At 40.6% G+C, this 20,992-nt stretch overlaps 1 protein-coding gene across 2 annotated transcripts; it reads left to right on the plus strand.

Moving 5' to 3' along the window:
- The first annotated feature begins 689 nt into the window (after positions 1-689).
- Positions 690-20,273, plus strand: igsf5b (immunoglobulin superfamily, member 5b). Of its 2 annotated transcripts, XM_083984940.1 has the most exons (10): positions 690-847; positions 1,617-1,678; positions 4,482-4,799; positions 7,958-8,085; positions 9,117-9,282; positions 9,765-9,896; positions 17,138-17,162; positions 17,880-17,968; positions 18,962-19,029; positions 19,963-20,273. In XM_083984940.1, exons 2-10 carry the CDS (start codon positions 1,636-1,638, stop codon positions 20,056-20,058), a joined length of 1,065 nt encoding a protein of 354 aa, XP_083841066.1. In that variant the 5' UTR covers positions 690-847; positions 1,617-1,635; the 3' UTR covers positions 20,059-20,273. The 2 variants fall into 2 exon arrangements, with proteins under 2 accessions (XP_083841066.1, XP_083841067.1); XM_083984941.1 differs by lacking the exon at positions 18,962-19,029.
- Positions 20,274-20,992: the final 719 nt, after the last annotated feature.

The following is a 20,992-nucleotide window of genomic DNA, read 5'->3' on the forward strand; positions in this document are numbered from 1 at the left end:
GTAAAGTCCCCTTCAGAGGGTAACAAAAAATCAAAGGGTTCATGATATTGAGGAAGTGAAGATGATGAAATAAAGTCGCCTTTCTTTTTCCCTCTTTGACATGGATTTCTAGCACAAATAGCACAAAACAAAAATGTTAGCAACCACTAAACAACAGACTGTTTTTCAAAAGCTAATGACATGTGTCTTGGTTTGAAATCATCTGCACAACAGATTACGATATAGCCAATTAGCCATAATCATTAAGTGGAATAAAACATCTTTGCCTCTAATTTGATGGGGAGTTTACGACTAATAAACATCTAGAACGTAAACCAGTTATCCACACACAAAATCTCATTTTACTGGTTAACTTTGTGTTTTTAAATCCTAATGTGAGCTTGGATGTTGCAATTGTTGACAAAACAGAAATATTCTTGACATGTGTGGTGATAAAAATAAACAAATCAATAGCAGAATATAATATACTTAAGTTCAGGTTCATAAAAAAAGAAAACAACAATACATAGACCTAAAATTTCCAAATGTTCTTTTCTAAAAATACCTATATAGCACTACTCCTTAATTATACATTATTCAGTGTGTCCAAATGCATTCATCTGAAGAGGGTGGGGGTCCAGATATGGGGCCCCTGGGAATTGGGGACTTACAGGGACATTGTTTGCAGAGTGAGTCACACTCTGTGTTTACATCTGCACAGGACAAAGTTCCCACTGAGTTGTGGGGTAATATTTAACTGGACAGTTTTGCATGATGGAGCACGATGGCATGAGGAAGAAGCAGCATCACTGACATGTATCCACTGTATGTGACGCTTCCTGCTGATCCACAGAGACTCCAGATTGAGGTGAGCCAGACAAACAAAGTTGTTTTATTGTTGGTTATTGTGAATTTCACCGGACTATGGTTTGACTCAGAGGTGCTATACTTTCTGCCTTGTGTGAAAGAAATGGCTCAGAGACAGCTGCAGTGTGACAAGCCACTTAGGTACAAGATCTGTATAACTTTAAAGTTGAACTTGATTTAATAATATGAGCTGTTAACTTGTTGACAACACAAAAATATACTTCACGTGTGTGTAAATATTCTTTAAGTGGTTGAAGAGCATTTTCAGAGTTACTGCGATCATGGAGACAAGAAGTTTACAGTTAACAGATGGTTTGTTGAAGCAGTTACATTTGCTTTGACTTGGACTAAGTGTGTTGCATTTATGTGTTTAAGTAAAACCTGGACTCAATATCCTGTTGAAAGGAACTCAGTCAGGATTAATAAAACAAGAAATAATTTTAATTCAACTTGAACTGAAAAGAAGGGAGAGACCTCTTTACAATCAATTAGTCTCACAACAATAACAATAAGTGTGTTTAAAAGTCAGCATGCTGACTTGCTGATTTAAGGCAAGTATGTTTGCCTTTATAGTGTAGCATAAATTAAGGCCAAATACAAAGTGAAGTTGGGGCTGAAAGGAGAACCTCATAGATATTTGAAAAATTTAACTTTTTTTTGTTAAAATTAGTCAATGGGTCACAAAAGATTTACGATACATCATCTGCATAGATAAAAATCTGGAATTATGATATGGTTTTGTGAAATAATTCAATCGTTTTCCATTTCAGGACCATCCAGTGTTTAACAATGATGGTTCATCTGCTGCTCCTTCTTTCATACACAATTCAAGGTGAGAGTTCAGCTCATGATTTTTTACATGGAGGGCATGTTCTGCAGCTCTGCTCTGTTGTCTCTGTTGATCTACTGCAATCTGACCTCTTTTGGTATTTTCAAATTCAGCATTCAAATCAAACACACAGGGTTATCTTCTCTGACTATTTTTGGTTTTATATGCTGCCTGGAAGAAATACAATCTTGTTTATCTCGTGCAAAACTTCATCTCATACAATTCAAACTAGTTCATAGGGCACACTACAGAAAATTCAGATAAGCGAAGAACATCTGAATATGACACTGGACCAAATGTTCCTGCGCCCTTGTAATCTCACATGTATGTTTTAGATGAGTCCGAATCCTATTTAAGAATCACACACAAGCAAAATGATGCCTCCCCATGGATTACCATGAATATTTCAGTAAAGCAAACCTCTCTAATAGCCTGTTGCAGAATACTCTCATAATGAGACCGCCCTTCATAACAAACACAGAGGCCCGTTTGAACGGAGATTTGTCACGGACGCCCGTGATCTGCTTGTACTAATGGTCACACTCTCAGTGCCGCGGTGTGTTTAATAACGGAGCCCTTCAGATTAAACCCACAGACAATCTAATTAGAGGGCCTAATGATATCTGCACTTTATAATTAATTTTCTTGAAAATGGCCGCCTATCTAGTTAACAGTAAGATGTTGCCGGTGGTCAGGGGACTTCAGAGTCACTGGTTCATGGTCCCAATAGGGGCACGCACAAATTATGCTCATTAGTCTGCCATTCTCTGATTGCAATGAAAAGGAATAGCTGTATAGGCTGGCCTAGATATTTCTCAGACCTAATTTCCTAAACGGATGCATAATTTATGACTCTGCATGCTGGCTGTAGAAGGTAACACAGTTAGCTCACCACAAATAAGTTATACATCACCCTGAGGACTGTGGTATAAACATGTTATTTCATATTTCACAGTTTTCCATTAATATTAATTCCCTTTCTACTTCATTTGTCAGCGACAGAAAGCCACACTTTGTTGGAATTGGACTGAGGATGTGTGCATTGACGTGCCTCTGTTTGTTATGTGTCTCGTGTGTTTACGCATGTCTGAGTAATGTTTACAGGCTGAACTGAAGAGTAGGTCCTTGCAGTTGGTGTAAGGCTGGTTACGGATGAGTGCTCATAGAGTCTGCTCATTTATTTTAGGGGCCCAATCATGCAACGCTCGTAGCTTCATCAGGTTTTGCAGATTCCTTATTCAAATGTTTACCCTGCAGAGCGCCGGCGCCGTGGCCTGTTGCTGGCAGGCTGCAAATGAATTTACACTCTCCTATGTTGTCACTATTTCTTCCCTAAATCCTATTTGCCGTCATTCATCCTGACAAACCAAATCGCCAATCTCTCTCCAAACAGCCACAGTAAGAAGTAGATTTAGGGAGTTGTGCTGTCTTTCTCTTTCTTTGTTCTTTTTATCTCCTTTGGGCCTATTTCATGTCTCTTTCTTTCTCTCTCACTATCACTTCATCTCTGACTTGTACTCTTTATGTCCTGAATGCTCTGACAACGTTGTATTCGAGTAATGTGCACTGGGTCCTCTGTCATGGGAGGATTTAGATTTTTATATTGCAGCATTAACCCATATTCACTCTAAACAAACTGAATGAATCTATCTACTTACTGGTCTTTATTTTAATATATCCTCTGAGTTTGAAATGCAAAGTATCTTCTAAAATAAGTTATTGATGAAACTGACTCAAATAATGTCAATATGATACTGATGTGACATTATCATTTTGTTTTCTGCTGCAAATGTGATCTTACTGTTTGAGTTCCCTGGATACATTTTCATTGAAAGATTATAAATAACTTTCTCAACTGTTAAACTTTCAGACAGGATATGACTGAATTGTTGTTAATTGTGGTTGGGTTAATTTGCTTTATTTATGTAACCTTTACTCATTTGGAAAACACTTTTATCCGAAGAGACTTACATATCAGGGAAAACACTAATGTTTCACAACATTTCATTTAATATTGAGTTAAATATTGCAGGCAACTTTAGGGCAATGATGGAAGAAGGAATAGTTCAGCACATAACCTTTAAAAAACACAACTTGTGTTTGTTCCATTTATTTTGTTTTTTCTACAAATTAAACATAATGTAACATTTTTGTCAGCCAAGACATGCTCATTGTTAAGCTAAGCTAACTGACTGCTGGCAGGAGCTTCATGTTTGAAAAGGTATCCCCACACACTTACTAGTTGCCACAAAATAATTTTTATTTCGCAAAACGTTTCGACCACAGGTCTCCTTAAGGTGCTATTTTTAGGAACAATGGGCCCACGACCACCTATATATAAACATAAGCCACCAATAGGCTTGCAGGTATATTGATGGTAGGTGTGGTCCAATAAAACAAAGGGGGCAAATCTGAAGACAAGGGGCATATAATTAGGTTAAGGATTGTGTCCTTGTGTGTAAAAAATAACAGAAATAACTACATACAATTACATCATACATCATTTGATAACCCACATCAATTATCCCATCAATGTGGTTGAAACGTTGTGTGAAATAAAAATTATTTTGTGGCAACTACAAAGTGTATGGGCATACCTTTTATTTTGTCTGGCATTTTTTGTATTGCCCTGCACCTTGAACAACATAATGTGCGTATAAAAACCTCCTTTTTCTCAAAAAGGGAGCTTATTGTTTACCAAACAGACAAACTATGTCTAACTGTTCCCCTTAAGTTACTTTGGAAGCAGTATGAATAAGCGGTGCTCTAAAAAGACGGATGACACTTCAATATTTTGTGTTTTTAGCAGTTGGAGCTCAGATGAAGCTGTCACCTGAAACACTAACAGTCCTGCGAGGGAAGGAGGCCAGGTTCACTTGTAGCACCTCCAACCCCGAGTGGACTGTGATGATATGGCTGCTCAACGGCCAGGCTGCCCTCACCATCTCAAAGGAGCATGGTGTCCTGGCTCCCAACAACACTAATATGACAGCTGAGATAAGCCCCAAGTCAAGGGGAGACAGCTGGGTGTTCATCCTGAAGAGCACAGAGAGGAACAACCACGGACAAGTGACCTGTGACCTGCAGAACATTGACAGGAGAACAGCGAAACTATTTGTACAAGGTCTGTATGAGAGCATATGTTTGCATGTGTGAGAGTCAGAGGAGGCGTCATGTGTATGTGTGTGTTACCTTGAGATATTGTGGCAAGGAACGGCTTGTTTCAAAAGCTTTTTGTGCAGCCAGGTTCTCTCAGGGATACTCGCTTTCTTGCAAACAAGAGTATGCACACACACACAAAACACACTCGCAAATGGAAAGGGAACCTAGCAGATGGCAACACTCTTGAAAACCATTGCAGTGTGAGACGGTGCAGAAACACACTGAATTAAAAAAAAGAAAGTGTGGAAAAAGATAGGTAAATGAAGGGACTAAGCTAAAGTTGTGTAACTGCTTTGATTTTGTCCACCCACACACACACACACTACCCTCTCTACTAACAAATAGAGAACACAAAGAATCAGAGAGGGAAAAAAAGAGATAGCATTTGTTTGCAGAGTGTGGTTCGTAGAATAAAAAGTTTTCAGCTGCACTACTGCCCGAGTGATCAATGGTGGTGTATATCATGGGTGGGAAATCATTTGGGTCCGGGTGGTGGTGGTGGAGTACAGTTACCCCGGCATGTTTGATGGCTCTTGTGACATTGTTAATGACAGTGTGGGTGTGGTGCTGAGGACAGGAATCGATTGGTCTCAGATATAAATACCAGTTGGGAAGTATATTGGAGTCCATGGCAGTCAGAAAGAACAGGCAGCAGCTACAAGTCGTCTCCTCCTCCTCCTTCTCTCCTCGATAAAAATCTGTTGTTCTCTGCACTTCTAGATGATGTTGTTATCAGTTGCTGGAAAGCACTGCAGTGTGAACCAGGATTTTAACAAGAGGGATATCCCTATAGTAATTACCACAGAAAATAAACCCACTTAGAGTAATTTCTGCACTTCATTTGGCCAGCATCATTCACAAATATATTCATTTACATACAAATTGGACACTGTACACAGTGTGATTGGATTGGAGGGGAAGGTCAGAAATTTGTTTAGGGTTGTGCACTTCTACAGTTTGCTTGAAGGGAGGGTATGTATTTTTCGGGGTAGCAGAGAAGAAAAATGATTTTTTTTTCAAACCAAATCTATATTTCAGCTTTTACTCATGCAGTCATAAATAACTGTTTTGTTTGTCCTGCCAACTATAACAAACCCAATATGCCAGTGCTGGGAAACACAAAACTTAGCTGGATATTTATGGATATTAGTGATTAAATATTATCACGAGCAGTTGCTCACACAGTCATTCAAATTCCCCTCATAACAGAGAGTTAACATTTCCTAGTTTTGCTGGAATTTATCATATATCATTTTTTTATCATAAAGTTGTAAATTCTGTGAAAGTTGTTATTATGTTACATTTCCATGGTTTCAGTAATTTCCTAGTCTAACATCAATAGAGTATGTCTTATCTTATCTAACCTTTTCTTATCAATATAGTATAAAATTAGATATTAAATTATTTGTATTGAATGGACAGTGTGGATGCTTTATTTCTCTAGGTCAGGTTTTGAAAGAAATCTATTAAGAGTACGCACAAAGTGAACTGAGAGCTCAGCTAAAAAAAAAAAACAGTGTGGAAACATCCGCTCTGCAAAAAGCGAGAGGAAACAAAACCAATGACCCATCGTCTCCAATATATTATGGAGAGAGCCCTCATTGCTGCCAGTGCCACAAATCCCCACTGACATATGCAGCCATTAACAGTAGTGTATGGTGAATCAGGCCCTCCACTGTGGATGGAGAGGATCACTATGGCCTGACACAGCCTTTGAATTAATTGTGCATCCTGGCACGCCCAGTTAACAGTCAGCAACTCTGCCTGTGATTTGTGTACTGCAGCTGAAATATACTGTTGGAATAGAGCCACAAATCCACACGGGGCTGGTTGACTCTGTATGCTATCATCCACACTCCCCGCTTTAATTGCCCAATATGAAGATGGTGTAAATATGACTACACACTGCCTTCTAGCTCTCGCTGCTCCTTCGCTGCTTATTCCTCTTACTCACTCAAACTCACACACACAAACCTTTGACTTGAACAAATCAATATGCGCTCAAGACTATAAACAGGATCTGCAGATGGCTAGAGCAGCAGAAAAAGGAGAACACTCCATTATAAATCAGAGAGGAGTGAACATGCATGTGGTGACTGTAGGGGAATAGCGCCCTACTCATTGGAGAAAAAAAAAAGAAGTTACACCCACACATGAAGTGCTTGTGTTGCATACTGTTGATGTAATACACACCAATTCCACACACATGCATGTACAAGTCTTTAAATGCTGCCTTCAAAGTGGCAATTTGGACCCCTGCTGAAAAATTACCAACATTAAGAGCTAGATGGAGGGTCGCTGCCCAAAGTCTTCAGACTTTCTCACCAGTGATTAACAAACCTTATGAAACCTTATTTCAAGGATCACTTAAGTTGGAGCTTTGGGAGGAAGTGCTGATGTTGTTCTTTTTCCAATCAGATGTATCAATCAGCTGCGATCACACACAGCCCCCTCAGTCTTTGCAAATGAGGCTGCTGGTTCGACGCCAACACTTTTAATTCACCAGTGCTGAGATTCTCTCTAAGAGCAGCTGAACCTGCGGTTGCTGTAAGAATTGGACGGTATGATGTTTATGACACCAAATCAGGCATAAAAAAAAACCGGGCCCCTGGAGAAAAGGGACAGCCAATGATTTGCACAAAACATCTGAGGATTTGAACCTAAATCACCAAAGACATGTCATCCGCTCAGACAAAGCACTGACGCTTCTGTAATTATCTTTCTGTCTATAGCAATTGTCTGTTGCATCCACTGCCTTTCATTCCACTGGATAATAGACTTCAAATATGAGATACTGTATCTCTCAGGGCCTTAAGTGGCTTATTTGGCTGTCAGGGAAGGAGATGAAGGGGAAAACGCATTCGTCAGGCAACTGAGGTTTTTTGAGACATGTGATCAATCACCCGGGACGAATGAAATCCTTCCTCAGGCCAAGTGGAGAAGTGATGCTCATCTTTGGGTGAAGATACGTACGAGCATGAATTTCAAAGTAGACTGTGGATGAAAATCAGTTTAACTTACTCACACTGGTGCATATACAGGAAGGTACTGTATAAGCGTACAGTATATATCCCAAAATACCAAATTTAAGTTTGTGAATGTACTTTCTTCTGATTGCAGAAGCGGGGAGTGTGAAAGTCTTTGGGGATGATAAATTAGCTTTCAAGGGCCAGTCAGTGCGGTTTGAATGCCAAGCAGCAGGATGGTACCCGAAGCCCATTCTGTACTGGCAGGTGAACGAAAGAAAGGTAAGTAGAGAGCTGCAATCACACTTACTCATCATTTTATCTGTGTATTAAAACGGGCTGAATTTACATCTGTATGGTTCTGTACAGATTTTTTAAACCCTTTGAGGCAAATTTGGTGGTTAATGTGCTGCAGATTTTCACAGCTACTTTATTTTACTCTTCAAAGCTTCAGTGACTGGCCACCTGAAGAGAAAACCAAAACCTCTTTTTTTCCCCTACAACCTGCACCACTTCCTGTTTATTGGCTGTAACTTATCCCAATAAAATAAAACGCTCTCAGCTGCGTTTGGTTTATAGTGTTTGACGAGTCCAAAGATGATTTTAAAATGATTTCTACAGTGCCTCGCTCTAAACTTTATAAAACATTTTCCCACAATAATTCACTGACATCTTAGTGAACATTTTACCTCAAAACTATTTTCTTTTCAAGCGCAGCTGCACTTCCTGCCTGAATGAGGTGGCTTCAAATCTTTTCCTGGCCTTTAAGAAAACTGTCAGGTTGTCATAGTGATGAGCGCACTGCTTTTAGAGAGGAGCTGATTTTATTGACAGTTCATGAAGTCCAACCCTTTTACTGCACTTACTTACAGGCCTAATTAATTGCTGCTAACAGTACCTTCATCTGGCTCCTTTTTGTGCAACTGTAGAGCTCCTGAAACCACCTGGCTTATGAAATATAATATTATTACATCTGTATTATTACATTATTACGTCTGCTACTTTACTTTAGAATAATCATGCAATTGCTGTTGAGCCCATTTTGCTGGAGTTAATCTCTGAACATGAACTAAACCATTGCTAACAAAGCAGAGACATTTACAACTGGTCAAAAAAATCTGTCAGAGAAGGCCTCATCCTCAACCCTAGACATTACGTAGAGGGTGAACTGCCTCTTTAAGTTCAGTTACATTTGAAGTATTTACAGAATAACTCTGCAAAAAAGAGCATAATCATCCCAATTAGAGTAAACTATAAATTATAATAGTCATCTCTCTCTCTCTCTCTCTCTCTCTCTGGGAAATGGTGTGGAGTTGAGCCAGGGTGAATACAATATCAGCAGTAAAGAGTCAGGGAAGAGCCTCTTCACTGTGAGCAGCAACCTCAGTGTGACGGCAGCAAAGAGCTCTTATGTGGACTGTCTGGCCTCCGTGTCTGCCCTCCCCACGCCACTGAAGAGCAGCGTCCGCCTGACAGTGGGTGAGACTGTAACACAGCCATCATGTTTCATGTTTTAAAAAGAAAAATGCACACAAGCCTCTCTTTGTTCTGTCCTAGTTTAGTTCTCCATCTTCTACTATTATGTTTTTCTGTTATTTTTTTTCTGTTTCATTTTGTTCTCTCCCTGTTTTTTTGGGATGCTTGTGAATCATCACTCAGCATTATTGTTGAAGAGGAAAGTAGAATAAAAAAGTAGCTGCCAGATCAACACTGCATGAGTTTGCATTATGCCACTAAAGCAGAGCTGAGGTTGCAAACCTCTCTGAGGCCCGCTGCTTCGGAATACAAATATTGCATTATTACCTCAGTGTGTGTTCCAAAGAGTTCTACAAATTAAAACACAAAGTTAAACAGCTTTCTTTAAACTTAGGTCTGCAGATCTGTAATTGAATTGTAAGGTAACAACACTGCTTCAGCAATTCTTTACAAAAACACACCGATGTGACCTTCTCTCCCTTCAGTTGCAGAGGTGTTGCAGGAGGGAGACGACTGCACGGTCCCGCTGGCGGTAACAGGCTCCCTCGCTGCTCTACTGCTGCTCGTCCTGCTCTGCATCTGCACTGTCCTCTGTTACAGACAGAGGAGACAAGCAAGTAGGCACTTTTCTCTTCCTTAAATTGCTCTGGGTGAAAAAAAAAACACATCACCTCCTCCCCCCTACCCTTTTCCAGTACAGAAACTGTGATTAAAGTATAATGAAGGAGATAGGTGGTTACACGCTGTGACTTAGCACTGCCCTGCGCCGGCCTTCACCAAGGGCATGCAATATTTTTTCTGACAAAGGCAGAACATTAGTTGTCAGCAGAAAGCTGTACTTCTGAGAAAACAGCAGCAGCAAAGATGTTAGAGGGGTGTATGTATGAGGCCAGGGTTGCCAGTTTGAATCCCAAAACAAAATAAATCAAGACAGAGACTATAAGGTGTGAATTCAATACACGGTGCAGTTTGTAAAGTCCTACTGAAATTAAATTGTATCTTTCTCCTGCTGGGGGGACACAGTGAGTCAGATGTAGCATATTAAGCGCCTTTTAAAATGTTCATGCACGGGTAATTTTGGTCAGATGCTGCTGTGGTCTTCCACGTGTAAGCTACAGTTTACAGGGCGAGTTTTGTCACTACATGCCCCTGCTGGGTCTCCATCTGCTGGGCTTCAGCCTGCTGGCTCTGCTGTCAACTATTAAGTTAAATAAATCACTTTAGCATTATGTTTGTCTGGAAAAGAGACAACCAAATGGGATTTTGGCAAGACTTGAAAGTCTGTGATTAAACTTTTCAAGAACTTTTATTAAATAGGTTTTTAGCAGCACATCTTACCTCATTTGTAATCACATTCAAAGCCTGAACGATAAATCGGCCGATTTGAGCATTTCTCCCACCTATCAGTATCTGCAAATGTTGGCCAATAAGAACTGATGTGAAAAGTTTACCTTCAAACTTCAAACTGCAAAATGACTGGATTTTATTCAGAAATTCTGCCCTTGTATGAGTTCTCCATGAGAGAAAAATAATGTTGGTGTAATTTCGGATATCTCTTTTATATAGGTTTACCCAACACAACACTGATGGGAGCTACTTGATCATTATAAGCTGATTGATAATAAGATATATCATTTTTTTTAATAAACTATAAAAAAAATAGTTTATTTATAGTCACACAGTAAAATGTAGGCTATTTGTCACATGCATTTGAATTATTATTATATATTATACAATATTTCGAGGATCATTGCAAATTAGGTGTGATAATGTATGAGGCACATACATGATTGGTTAGCAGAATTTTGTACACCCTAATCAGGGTATTGCCATAAATCCCATATTGGTCAAACGCTAATCACATCAACTATAAAGTCTATATATTTGTCCATGGTGAACAAAAGAAAAAGTAGTGTACCTGGAGCACTTCATATTGTGATGCCTATCACCAGATTTTTGTTTGAAGCTTAACGTCCTATATGATGTGCCAAGCTAGTTACCATTGCTTCACTCCCATAGGAGCTGTGATAATAAAGGTTGCTGCAGAAGAATAGGTTGTAATTTCAGTGAGCCTCCCCTGTATAAAAAAAGTGGCTGTGTTCTTAGTCCTGGGTTTATGCGCTTAAACTCTGATAGTCATGTCAGTGGGAGACGTCTGATAAAGGCCACTGAGATGTGAAGAATAGTTGACAGCTGTGTGGTAGGAATGCAGCAGCCTTGGACAGGATATCAACCCGTTTGCTAAAGGGATTACAGCTTTTTGGCACAATTGCAGAAATTGTACCTTGGGGAACAGGAGGTCCTGGCTCGCACCTGGTTTATGCCTGATGAGTCAGTAATGTTTGAAGTACAGAGCCACACAGAAAGGACACAACTTGTCTCACAAGTTTGAAGCAAGTGAGACGTGGTTTGTTTTAGCTCTCTTGCTGAGAGTTATCTATCTATCTATCTATCTATCTATCTATCTATCTATCTATCTATCTATCTATCTATCTATCTATCTATCTATCTATCTATCTATCTATCTATCTATCTATCTATCTATCTAGTCCTATGGTAAATATGAATCTAAAACATGCAGCCAGTTAGCTTAGCATGTAGCCTGAAAACAGGAGAAAATTGTCGGTGCATATTCTCATTTGCCCAGGTCATAGTATTTCAAAGGAGGTTAAATCGAACGCAACTGGACTTAGTTATTTGTCTAGGAAGACGTTTCATGCCTGAATTTGACACCGAATGAGCTACCTATAGTGGATTTGATTACAGCTACAGAATCTGCTATAAGGAAAAACAACTTAACCGGAACTGAGGCGGATCAGCTAAGGTTAAAAGTGTCAGCGGCGGTGGCTAAGGTCCCCCCCTCTAACCTCACTTTTGAGGAGAGGAAAGCAGTGACGGCTTTGAGCAAAGACCAAAACATTACAATCCTCCCAGCAGACAAGGGTAGATGCACAGTTGTGCTCAATACAACTGACTACCAGGCTAAGATATCTACACTACTCAGCGACTCTAACACTTATGAAACTCTGAAACGAGACCCAACCAGTGGCTATAAAAAGAAGGTGATAGAATGTCTACAACAATTACAAAAAGAAGGGGTCATTGACAAAACACAATACTACCGGCTTTATCCCCAGGATTCAATCCCATGCCTATATGGACTCCCCAAAATCCATAAAGAAGGGTCCCCGTTCAGGCCCATTGTCAGCAGCATAAACTCGGTCACTTACAACATAGCCAATATCTTGGCTCCTTTGGTGGGAAACACCCCACACCACATCCAAAACTCTATAGACTTTGTGGGTAAAGTCCGGGACATAAAAATGGAACCAGATGACACTATGGTATCCTACGATGGGACTTCTCTCTTTACCTGTATTCCAACTATGGAGGCTTCGGCCACAGTAAGAGAACAACTCACACAAGACAACTCCCTGCAAAACCGAACATAACTCAAACCCGAACATATTTGCCAGCTTCTGGATTTGTGCCTGAACACCACATACTTCCAGTTCAACAGCAAATTTTACAGACAAAAACACGGCTGTGCCATGGGTTCACCAGTATCCCCTATTGTGGCAAATCTATATGTGACAGTGGTGGTCCTGTCACTATGCCTCCAATTGATGATGTGCCCTGGCTACTTGGCCAAGGGGATGTCCCTTTGGGTGACTGGCAAGCGCGCATGACTCTTACCTGGGAGGTGTGGGTTCAATCCCCGCCCGGGCCCTCTTCACCTTGCCACATATACATGGAGGAGGTAGAGAACAAGGCTTTGAACTCCTTTGAAGGAACAACACCAAGCCACTGGTTCAAGTATGTGGACGACACATGGGTTAAAATCAAAACCAAAGAGGTGCAAGCTTTTACCGAACACATTAACTCAGTGGACAAAAACATCAAGTTCACCAGAGAGGATGTCAAGGACAATAGTCTGCCTTTCTTAGATTGTGACGTCCATATGAAAAAGGACAGGAGCCTCCACATTGGGGTATACAGAAAACCCACACACACAGACCAATATCTACTTTTCGACTCTCACCACCCTCTGGAACATAAGCTTGGTGTTATCAGAACTTTGCAACACAGAGCTGATAACGTGCCCACCAGCTCACAGGCCCAAGGGGCAGAACACAAGCACCTGAGAGGCGCCCTCACAACTTGTGGTTACCCTAGCTGGACCTTTGTGAAAACTGCAGCTGCTTCCAGAAAGAAAACCAGCAAAGTGGTTGAGAAAGAAAAACAAAACAAGAGAAACAACATAGTCATTCCATATGTGTCTGGGGTATCAGAAAAACTCAGGAGGATCTTTAACAAACACTGTATCCCTGTGTATTTCAAACCCAGCAACACACTCAGACAGAGACTGGTACATCCCAAGGACAAAACACCACACACCCACAAAAGCAATCTGGTGTATGCAGTCCAATGCAACGAGGAATGCAAAGACCTCTACATTGGAGAAACAAAACAACCACTGCATAAACGCATGGCCCAACACAGGAGAGCTAATTCCTCAGGCCTGGACTCTGCTGTTCATTTACATCTCAAGGAGAAAGCCCACTCCTTTGAGGACAGCAATGTCCAAATCCTAGACAGAGAGATGGTTTGAAAGAGGAGTTAAAGAAGCCATCTATGTAAAAGTAGAGAAACCATCCCTGAACAGGGGAGGTGGTCTCAGACACCACCTATCTCCAATTTACAATGCTGCCCTTTCATCCCTTCCCAGGAGATTCAACAATCTAGCCTCAAAGAACAACTACTGTTCACAAGTGGCAAGTGACTCCAACGACTGTCGTTATAACAACATAGGGCACTAACGAAGTCGAAACCAAATTTCCATCAAAGACAGTCATTAAACGACTGTCGTTGGCACTTGGAGCACAAAAGGGAACCAGTGACATCATCCCCCTTGTGAAACGCCCACACAAGAGGTTAAATAGTGAGTCTCCACACCAGATAGTTGGACCAGTCCCAGCCTGGTCAGTTGCGTACATGAACTGATGAAGCCTCTTGGATGAGAGGTGAAACGTCTTCCTAGACAAATAACTAAGTCCAGTTGCGTTCGATGTAACCTCCTTTGAAAAGGAGAAAATTGTGTTTGAGACATATTTCCAATCTTAAAGGGATAGTTCACCCTAGAATGATATTTCGCTCATTATCTACTCACCCTCATGTTGACTAAGGGCTGGAAGAATTATCAGAGTCCACCGTCCCTTCTCTGAGTTACAGGGGGTCTTGGCGTAGCAGTGCATTTCAATGCAATGGTTGCAAAGGGACACCAGAGCTCTTCGTAAAAAAACACACACAAAAAAACATCCAAATACCTCCATGATGCTCGTATGTAATGTCCGTCTTGTGCTGAAGCCCCAAATTGCGTAATTGTCCCGAAAAAAATTAAATAAGTCCACATTCCAAGCATGTTTGTAGCATTAGCTCCTAGTGTTTGTTGTCCGGTCTTCCGCTGCCAGCGCGCATGCGCAAGGTTCGCACTGATACTGAGACCGACTGAGACTCGAGTCGGTCTCAGTGCGAACCTTGCGCATGCGCGCTGGCAGCGGAAGACCGGACAACAAACACTAGGAGCTAATGCTACAAACATGCTTGGAATGTGGACTTATTTAATTTTTTTCGGGACAATTACGCAATTTGGGGCTTCAGCACAAGACGGACATTACATACGAGCATCATGGAGGTATTTGGATGTTTTTTTGTGTGTGTTTTTTTACGAAGAGCTCTGGTGTCCCTTTGCAACCGTTGCATTGAAATGCACTGCTACGCCAAGACCCCCTGTAACTCAGAGAAGGGACGGTGGACTCTGATAATTCTTCCAGCCCTTAGTCAACATGAGGGTGAGTAGATAATGAGCGAAATATCATTCTAGGGTGAACTATCCCTTTAAAAGAGCTATATGTAAGAAATGTAAGGCAAATAATAGGGCTGTCACTTTTTATTCGATATTTGAATATTCGTTTAAACGAATTACGGGTCTTTTGATATTCGTTCAAACCTAATTTTTCCAAAAAGTGACAGACCTGTCAAGTAAGAGACTAAGGAATCATGTTAATTTGAAATACTGATTTAACTGACAACAATAGTACCGCCAGAATATTCGCATTTACTTATTTTTTGTTTTGGCCTGTTGCGCCACCCACCGCTATCTCCCAATCACGAAGTCAGTAGCATTTCGGCATCCAGGTTGCCAGTTACCACTGAGCTGCAGCTACAAGCACTGTGGATTATGTCTGGCGTTACTAACATTAAAAGACCTCGCTATGACTCTCAAAAACATCTTGACAAAAGCAGAAAGAAAGAGGAGAGAGAGGAGATATGTTTCAAAAATGGAGATGGCTGAAACACATATACACATACGTACACATATACAGCTTTATTTGGTTAATTTCGTTCTATCACTACATCATCGTGGCTCCGGTGGTGTAGAGACTGTGTGAGTGAGTCGTAGGATGGGGGGGGGGGAACGAGGCGCTGCAGTATTTTGAATTTGACTGCAGAAACAGTTTTGGCCTCAGTCTTACATATCGCTCCTTTAATGCTAAAATAAGCTGATTGGCTGCTTCTGGTAGGTTTGTATTTTCTGTTGAGAGATGAGTGATGGCAGTCATTAAGCATTTCCCAAAAATGCTGAACTATTCCTTAAGGAGAGTGTGACATGTTGAATTTTTGTTTTTAAAGTTGAAAGGGGACAAAGGCAGTATCAGCTCTTCCCTTACAGCCATCCAGGTCTTGCATGGGTGAGGAAGTGCTATAAACGCATTAATAAGGTTTTAAAATCACCACACTGTCAGACAGTTTTACTGCAACTCTTTTCGAGCTCATAACCCGACCTGGAATATTTGTGATGTGGCCAGGCTACTTGTCACCTCTCCCAGCAGAGAGGTCGATACCTTGGCAAGGGTGCGGAAGTGAAGTGGCGTGATGTTGTAAAAAAGCCTGGCCAGGAAAGCAGGATGCTGCAGAGATGCTTGTGGACTGCCATCTCTGAGGGGATCGTTGCTCTAGTACGAGAAGGCGGACGTGGAGTCCTGTTTGTGCGTGATAACAAGAAGTGGCCCTGAGTCACACATTAAGAAGTAACTGTAATCCCCGTGACTGATTCTGGACCATTGCAAATCACGGCCATGGTTTAGAGCTGAGGGATTATCATAAAGCAGGTGTGACCTCTCTCCTCCGGCAGCTGATTCTCTACCTGAAACATCTAATGCCTCCTTCACCGACGTCCTTGCTTCAGTCTCATATCTTTAACGTAACATCCGTGCTGGGCAAGTTAAATTTACTTCATGAGGAAGTTTCATGTGTTAGAGGATGTGGCTTGCTTCCAAGTCACTAAGCTTTTCTTTGGGTAATCCACCTCAATTGGGAGCAATGTATGCTATGTAATCATTAGAAAATAGACGGGATCTAATAAAGTCTCCCTTTAAAGACTTTGGCCAGCATGACAGCGGGGATTTAAAATATAATGACAAAGGCAATTTCTCTCCCTGTTAAAGGAACACTTTATACCTCTCCTGGGGCAAGCACCATCTGCACCATTGTTATATTGTTGTGTTTTTGCTGTGGCCAGGAGGACCCCTGGCAAAGACAACCATGAAGCCGTGTTACAAAACTCATTAACACTCAGCTCCAGCTTTCACCGTTGAATTGCAAACTGACTGGAGGCTATGATAGTAGTGCAGAACCCAAAACTAATACATGACAGGACATTTACAGCTTCCACATTGTAGAAGCACCGAGCTAACACAATGGGTATGTGGTCCATGCAGTGGGAATGATTAAGTTAGAGTCTAATGGTTCATGCTAAATCTGTAAACTTTTTACCTCTTTTCTTTTTACCTTTCAGAACCAAATCCACAGGAGGCCACATGGTAAGATTTAAAAGCTATTTTTCAAGACTGATTCTACTTTAAGGGGTTATTTTTTAAACAAGAGTAATGTTTTTTCTTTACTAAGAAAAAGAACTTGAAGATAAATTGTGGTGTCTAAGTGAAAGTGACTTTCTTAAGGAGGAGGAAACTGCTAATAATCTGTGGCAGAAGCAGAGACATGAGCTCCATTTAGACTTTACATAAGCTATAATATAAGGACTCAGCGTGAATCTCAGTTAATAAGTACAACTTATTTCTGAGCATGGATTGACTTTTATTGTTCCACATTATAAAAGAAAACTGAGGACATGAACTCTATATTGCATGTATTAAATAGCTATTGCATTTTGTAACACCTTAATTAAGACTCAAATTGTCATTAGCTCATTTAGGAAGGAAATATATCACACATTGTATATATCAGCATTTTTCATGCAGCTGAAATATTTTTTTTATAGCTTTTCCATTGAGCACATTGAAGATAGTTGAGTACTTTGGCTGGCTCTAATAAACTGCTGTGATAAATGATGATGATGTTCATTTTTTATCTGTCAAAGCACTTTATGATGAAACAATGCAGCGGCCTCTGACACAGTGCTGCAGCTTTGTGGGAAAAAAAGAAAGAAAATTGTCTGTTCACAACAGAGTAACCTCTGACTATGTGGCTCTGCTGTACTCCGTGTTTTTCCATTGGATTGTTTATTTGGGTGTTTGCAGGTTCGACCAACCAGAGGTTGGGAAACGCTCGGTTTCTGAGGTGACAACAGGGACGGTCAACATGGGATATTCTAGTGAGGACCCCACAGGTGAGACAGTCACAAGTGAGAGCCTTGACTTCAACGCTAAAACATAATGATGCCGCTGTCAGTAGAAACTCAGTGGCTACAAAGAAACACTTAAATTTATGGTAAGGAGGTTGTGGCACATCTCTGCTCTTATTCTGACTGGTCACAAGTAAAGATCAATACATTTGCTAGATCATTGAAAACAGGTTCAAGCACATTAAAAGACTTTTCCAATGCGAGTGCAGGTGTGCTTGAGCCTTTTAACTACAAACTTTGTGAACTTTAAATGCAATTTGAGACATTAATAAGTATTGGTATGTAGGCAATAGGCATGCAACAAACTGTTACATTTCTGGGTGTATTTTGTGTTTTTGTGCTAAAGTTAATGGAGCTATTTGAAAGGTTTCCTATTGCTTCATAACATTCATCCATTTGCTCACCAACAGTTGTTTCCAATGTAGGAAAGCAACAACTATAGTCTACCAGATCTTTTCCACTATTGAAGAAAACCAGCTAGCCCTGATTTGTCACATAATTTTCCGATAGCGAGTCACTGAACCTCCCAATTTACCCTAAAGGCATAACTCTTGTCAAGCCACAATCACCACCACCTGTAGAGACCCATTTCAAGTGGGTTCAGCAAATATGCTTGCCAATGCACTTTTGTTGCAGTATTCATTGTTTTTCTCCTCAATAATTATGCATCTTTGACTAGAAATGATACAGACATGCACTGCAATAATATTTCAAGAGTCTCACATAAGTATTAGCATATATGAGTGAGGTACTTGCAATTGGCTTTAATCAAACATTAATCAAGGCTGACTGAGCAGCTACAAACAACATATTGTGCAGGTTTCGTTTTTCAGACAGAATCAAAAGATAAAAACTATGAACTCTATATATTCTATGTGTACAAATCTATGACCTCTAAGCCAGTAAATCCCCTGATTTCTACTATTTTGCTGAGGTCTAAGCCGAGGCAAGACTCAATTGCTGTTTTTCACCCTGCAGATGCAGATCATTACAATGAGATGATCATGGAAACTCAGAGCCAGATGGACTTTGTCAGCTTTCACACGGTACGTTAGAGAGAGAGACAGAGAGAGAGAGAGAGAGAGAGAGAGAGAGAGAGAGAGAGAGAGAGAGAGAGAGAGAGAGAGAGGTTGGAGGGCTGAGCGAAAGAGATAGCGAAAGAGAGAAAACCAATAGAAGGCAGGGATCGACTGAAGCTGAATAATATATCCAGTCATTCTGCAGCTGGAGCTCCTGCTTCTCTTACGCTGATGAGAACAGGAGGGAACTGCACTGCTACACTGTCTCACCCCAGGTGGCCTCCCATTAGACAGCTCAAGTTCATCCATTATTGGGTAAATCCAAATTAGCAGGGCTCCTCAAAATCAGGGCTATTCTTAGCTTTCAGGGCACTTCTAATTGGTTCTGCTATAATGGTGGTGTATGATCCAAATGTTATGATCATCTGCAGGTTTACATGTAGGACTAAACTGAGATCTGATTAAGACACAAACCAAGAAAAGTACATATAATGTATATTTCTATATGTATCTGTGTATGTCGAAAATGTTGTCATTGGCCTAACATGACCCTGACTATGACCATGTCAGTGTCGATGTTAATTGTGCCTCAGGGTGTCATCAATATGAGTAATTGATTGTCACATTGATTTGAAATACTGTATTGATATAATATCCTGCTGTCTAATAATGAAAAGCGGACGAGTGGAGAAGCTCTGACTTGTCTTTTAAGTAATGACTATTTGCTTAATTATCTGGAGACTGTACTAAAGGTGAAAGACAGTCCCTTTGTGGCCTTTAAGGCACTAGCTGTCAAATATGTTTGACCGTGATCATACGTACACTGGACAGAGACACATCCACATCCACATCCACATCCACAGTGTCAGTGTCTTCCCTGCGGCTGTTGTCTATCTACTGTGCTGCAGACAATTACCTGCTGTATTGTAACTAAGAACTAAATCTGATGTTGGTCTCCAGGCCCCAGATGTTGTGCACTGCAGCAACCTGTCCCAAAATGAGAGCCAAGAGGAGGAGGAAAACGCCAAGACCATCAAGAGAATTACCACAGTTTGAATAAAGGACACTGTATTATTATCATGCACTTGCTAGTCTTTGTATCATGTAACTGACACTTTTATAAAGTTAGAAGCTAATATTATGTGAGCTGGAGCTTTACAGCACTTTTTCTACATAGGTATTATTACCATTGGTGTTTTTGAATGTTTCCACAAATATGTTAATTGTTTTTTTTTTTTTTATATTTCCTCTGTGGAGTAAATGTTTTATAGTGCGTTTCCTTATATTGTTGGCTCTTTTTTTACCTTTTACATTTTGTGAGAAAATTCTGGTTTTTACCATTCTCTTATTATTACAGTATTTTGTTGCTTTAACCATGATTTCTGTGAGTTATCATAACGTTGTGCTGAGGAATGGAAACACAATGAAGTTGCAAAAAAATTGATTTGCACAAGATAAGTGATCAGTCAGATGATTAGACTTGTTGAAAACTAGCCAAAAGGTGGATGATTGCAAAAAATAAAAAAAAATAAAATAAAATTCTTTGACCAGCAATGTTTTTCAGCTCCACCTGAAACATCCCAGGGCATTACCAGGCCAGATGAGCTGTATGTAATCTTTCTTGGACATGCCTGGAAGACCTCCAGTAGAAGTTGCCCAGAGAGACCCTAACCAGACTCTACTCTGAGCTCCTTCCAGATGTCCGGGCTCTTCAGACAATCTCTAAAAAAACTCATTCCAGCTCCCTGCAATTTCTTTCTTCTGTCACTGCCCGATAAGGCTCATGACCATAGACTAGACTTGTCTACACTTGTCCAGTGCAAGGCTTGCTTTAATGCTGCACTGACCTACAGTACCTGTCAATCTACAGTCCACATGCTCTATCGCTCCCTCACATGTAAACAACATATGAAGACCCTGCAACACCATCATCTTGGAGCTTAAATTCCATCCCAATCCCAAGAGAGCAATCCACTGGTTTTATGGTAGT

This window comes from Trachurus trachurus (genome assembly GCF_905171665.1).
Source record: "Trachurus trachurus genome assembly, chromosome: 13".
Classification (NCBI taxonomy): Eukaryota; Metazoa; Chordata; class Actinopteri; order Carangiformes; family Carangidae; genus Trachurus; species Trachurus trachurus.

Bases quoted from the DNA above. Each gene is read 5' to 3' on its own strand.
- igsf5b (XM_083984940.1), top strand. From the start codon at position 1,636: ATGATGGTTCATCTGCTGCTCCTTCTTTCATACACAATTCAAG. The intron at 1,679-4,481 runs GTGAGAGTTCAG...TTGTGTTTTTAG, and splicing joins TCTTTCATACACAATTCAAG to CAGTTGGAGCTCAGATGAAG. The intron at 19,030-19,962 runs GTACGTTAGAGA...GTTGGTCTCCAG, and splicing joins ACTTTGTCAGCTTTCACACG to GCCCCAGATGTTGTGCACTG.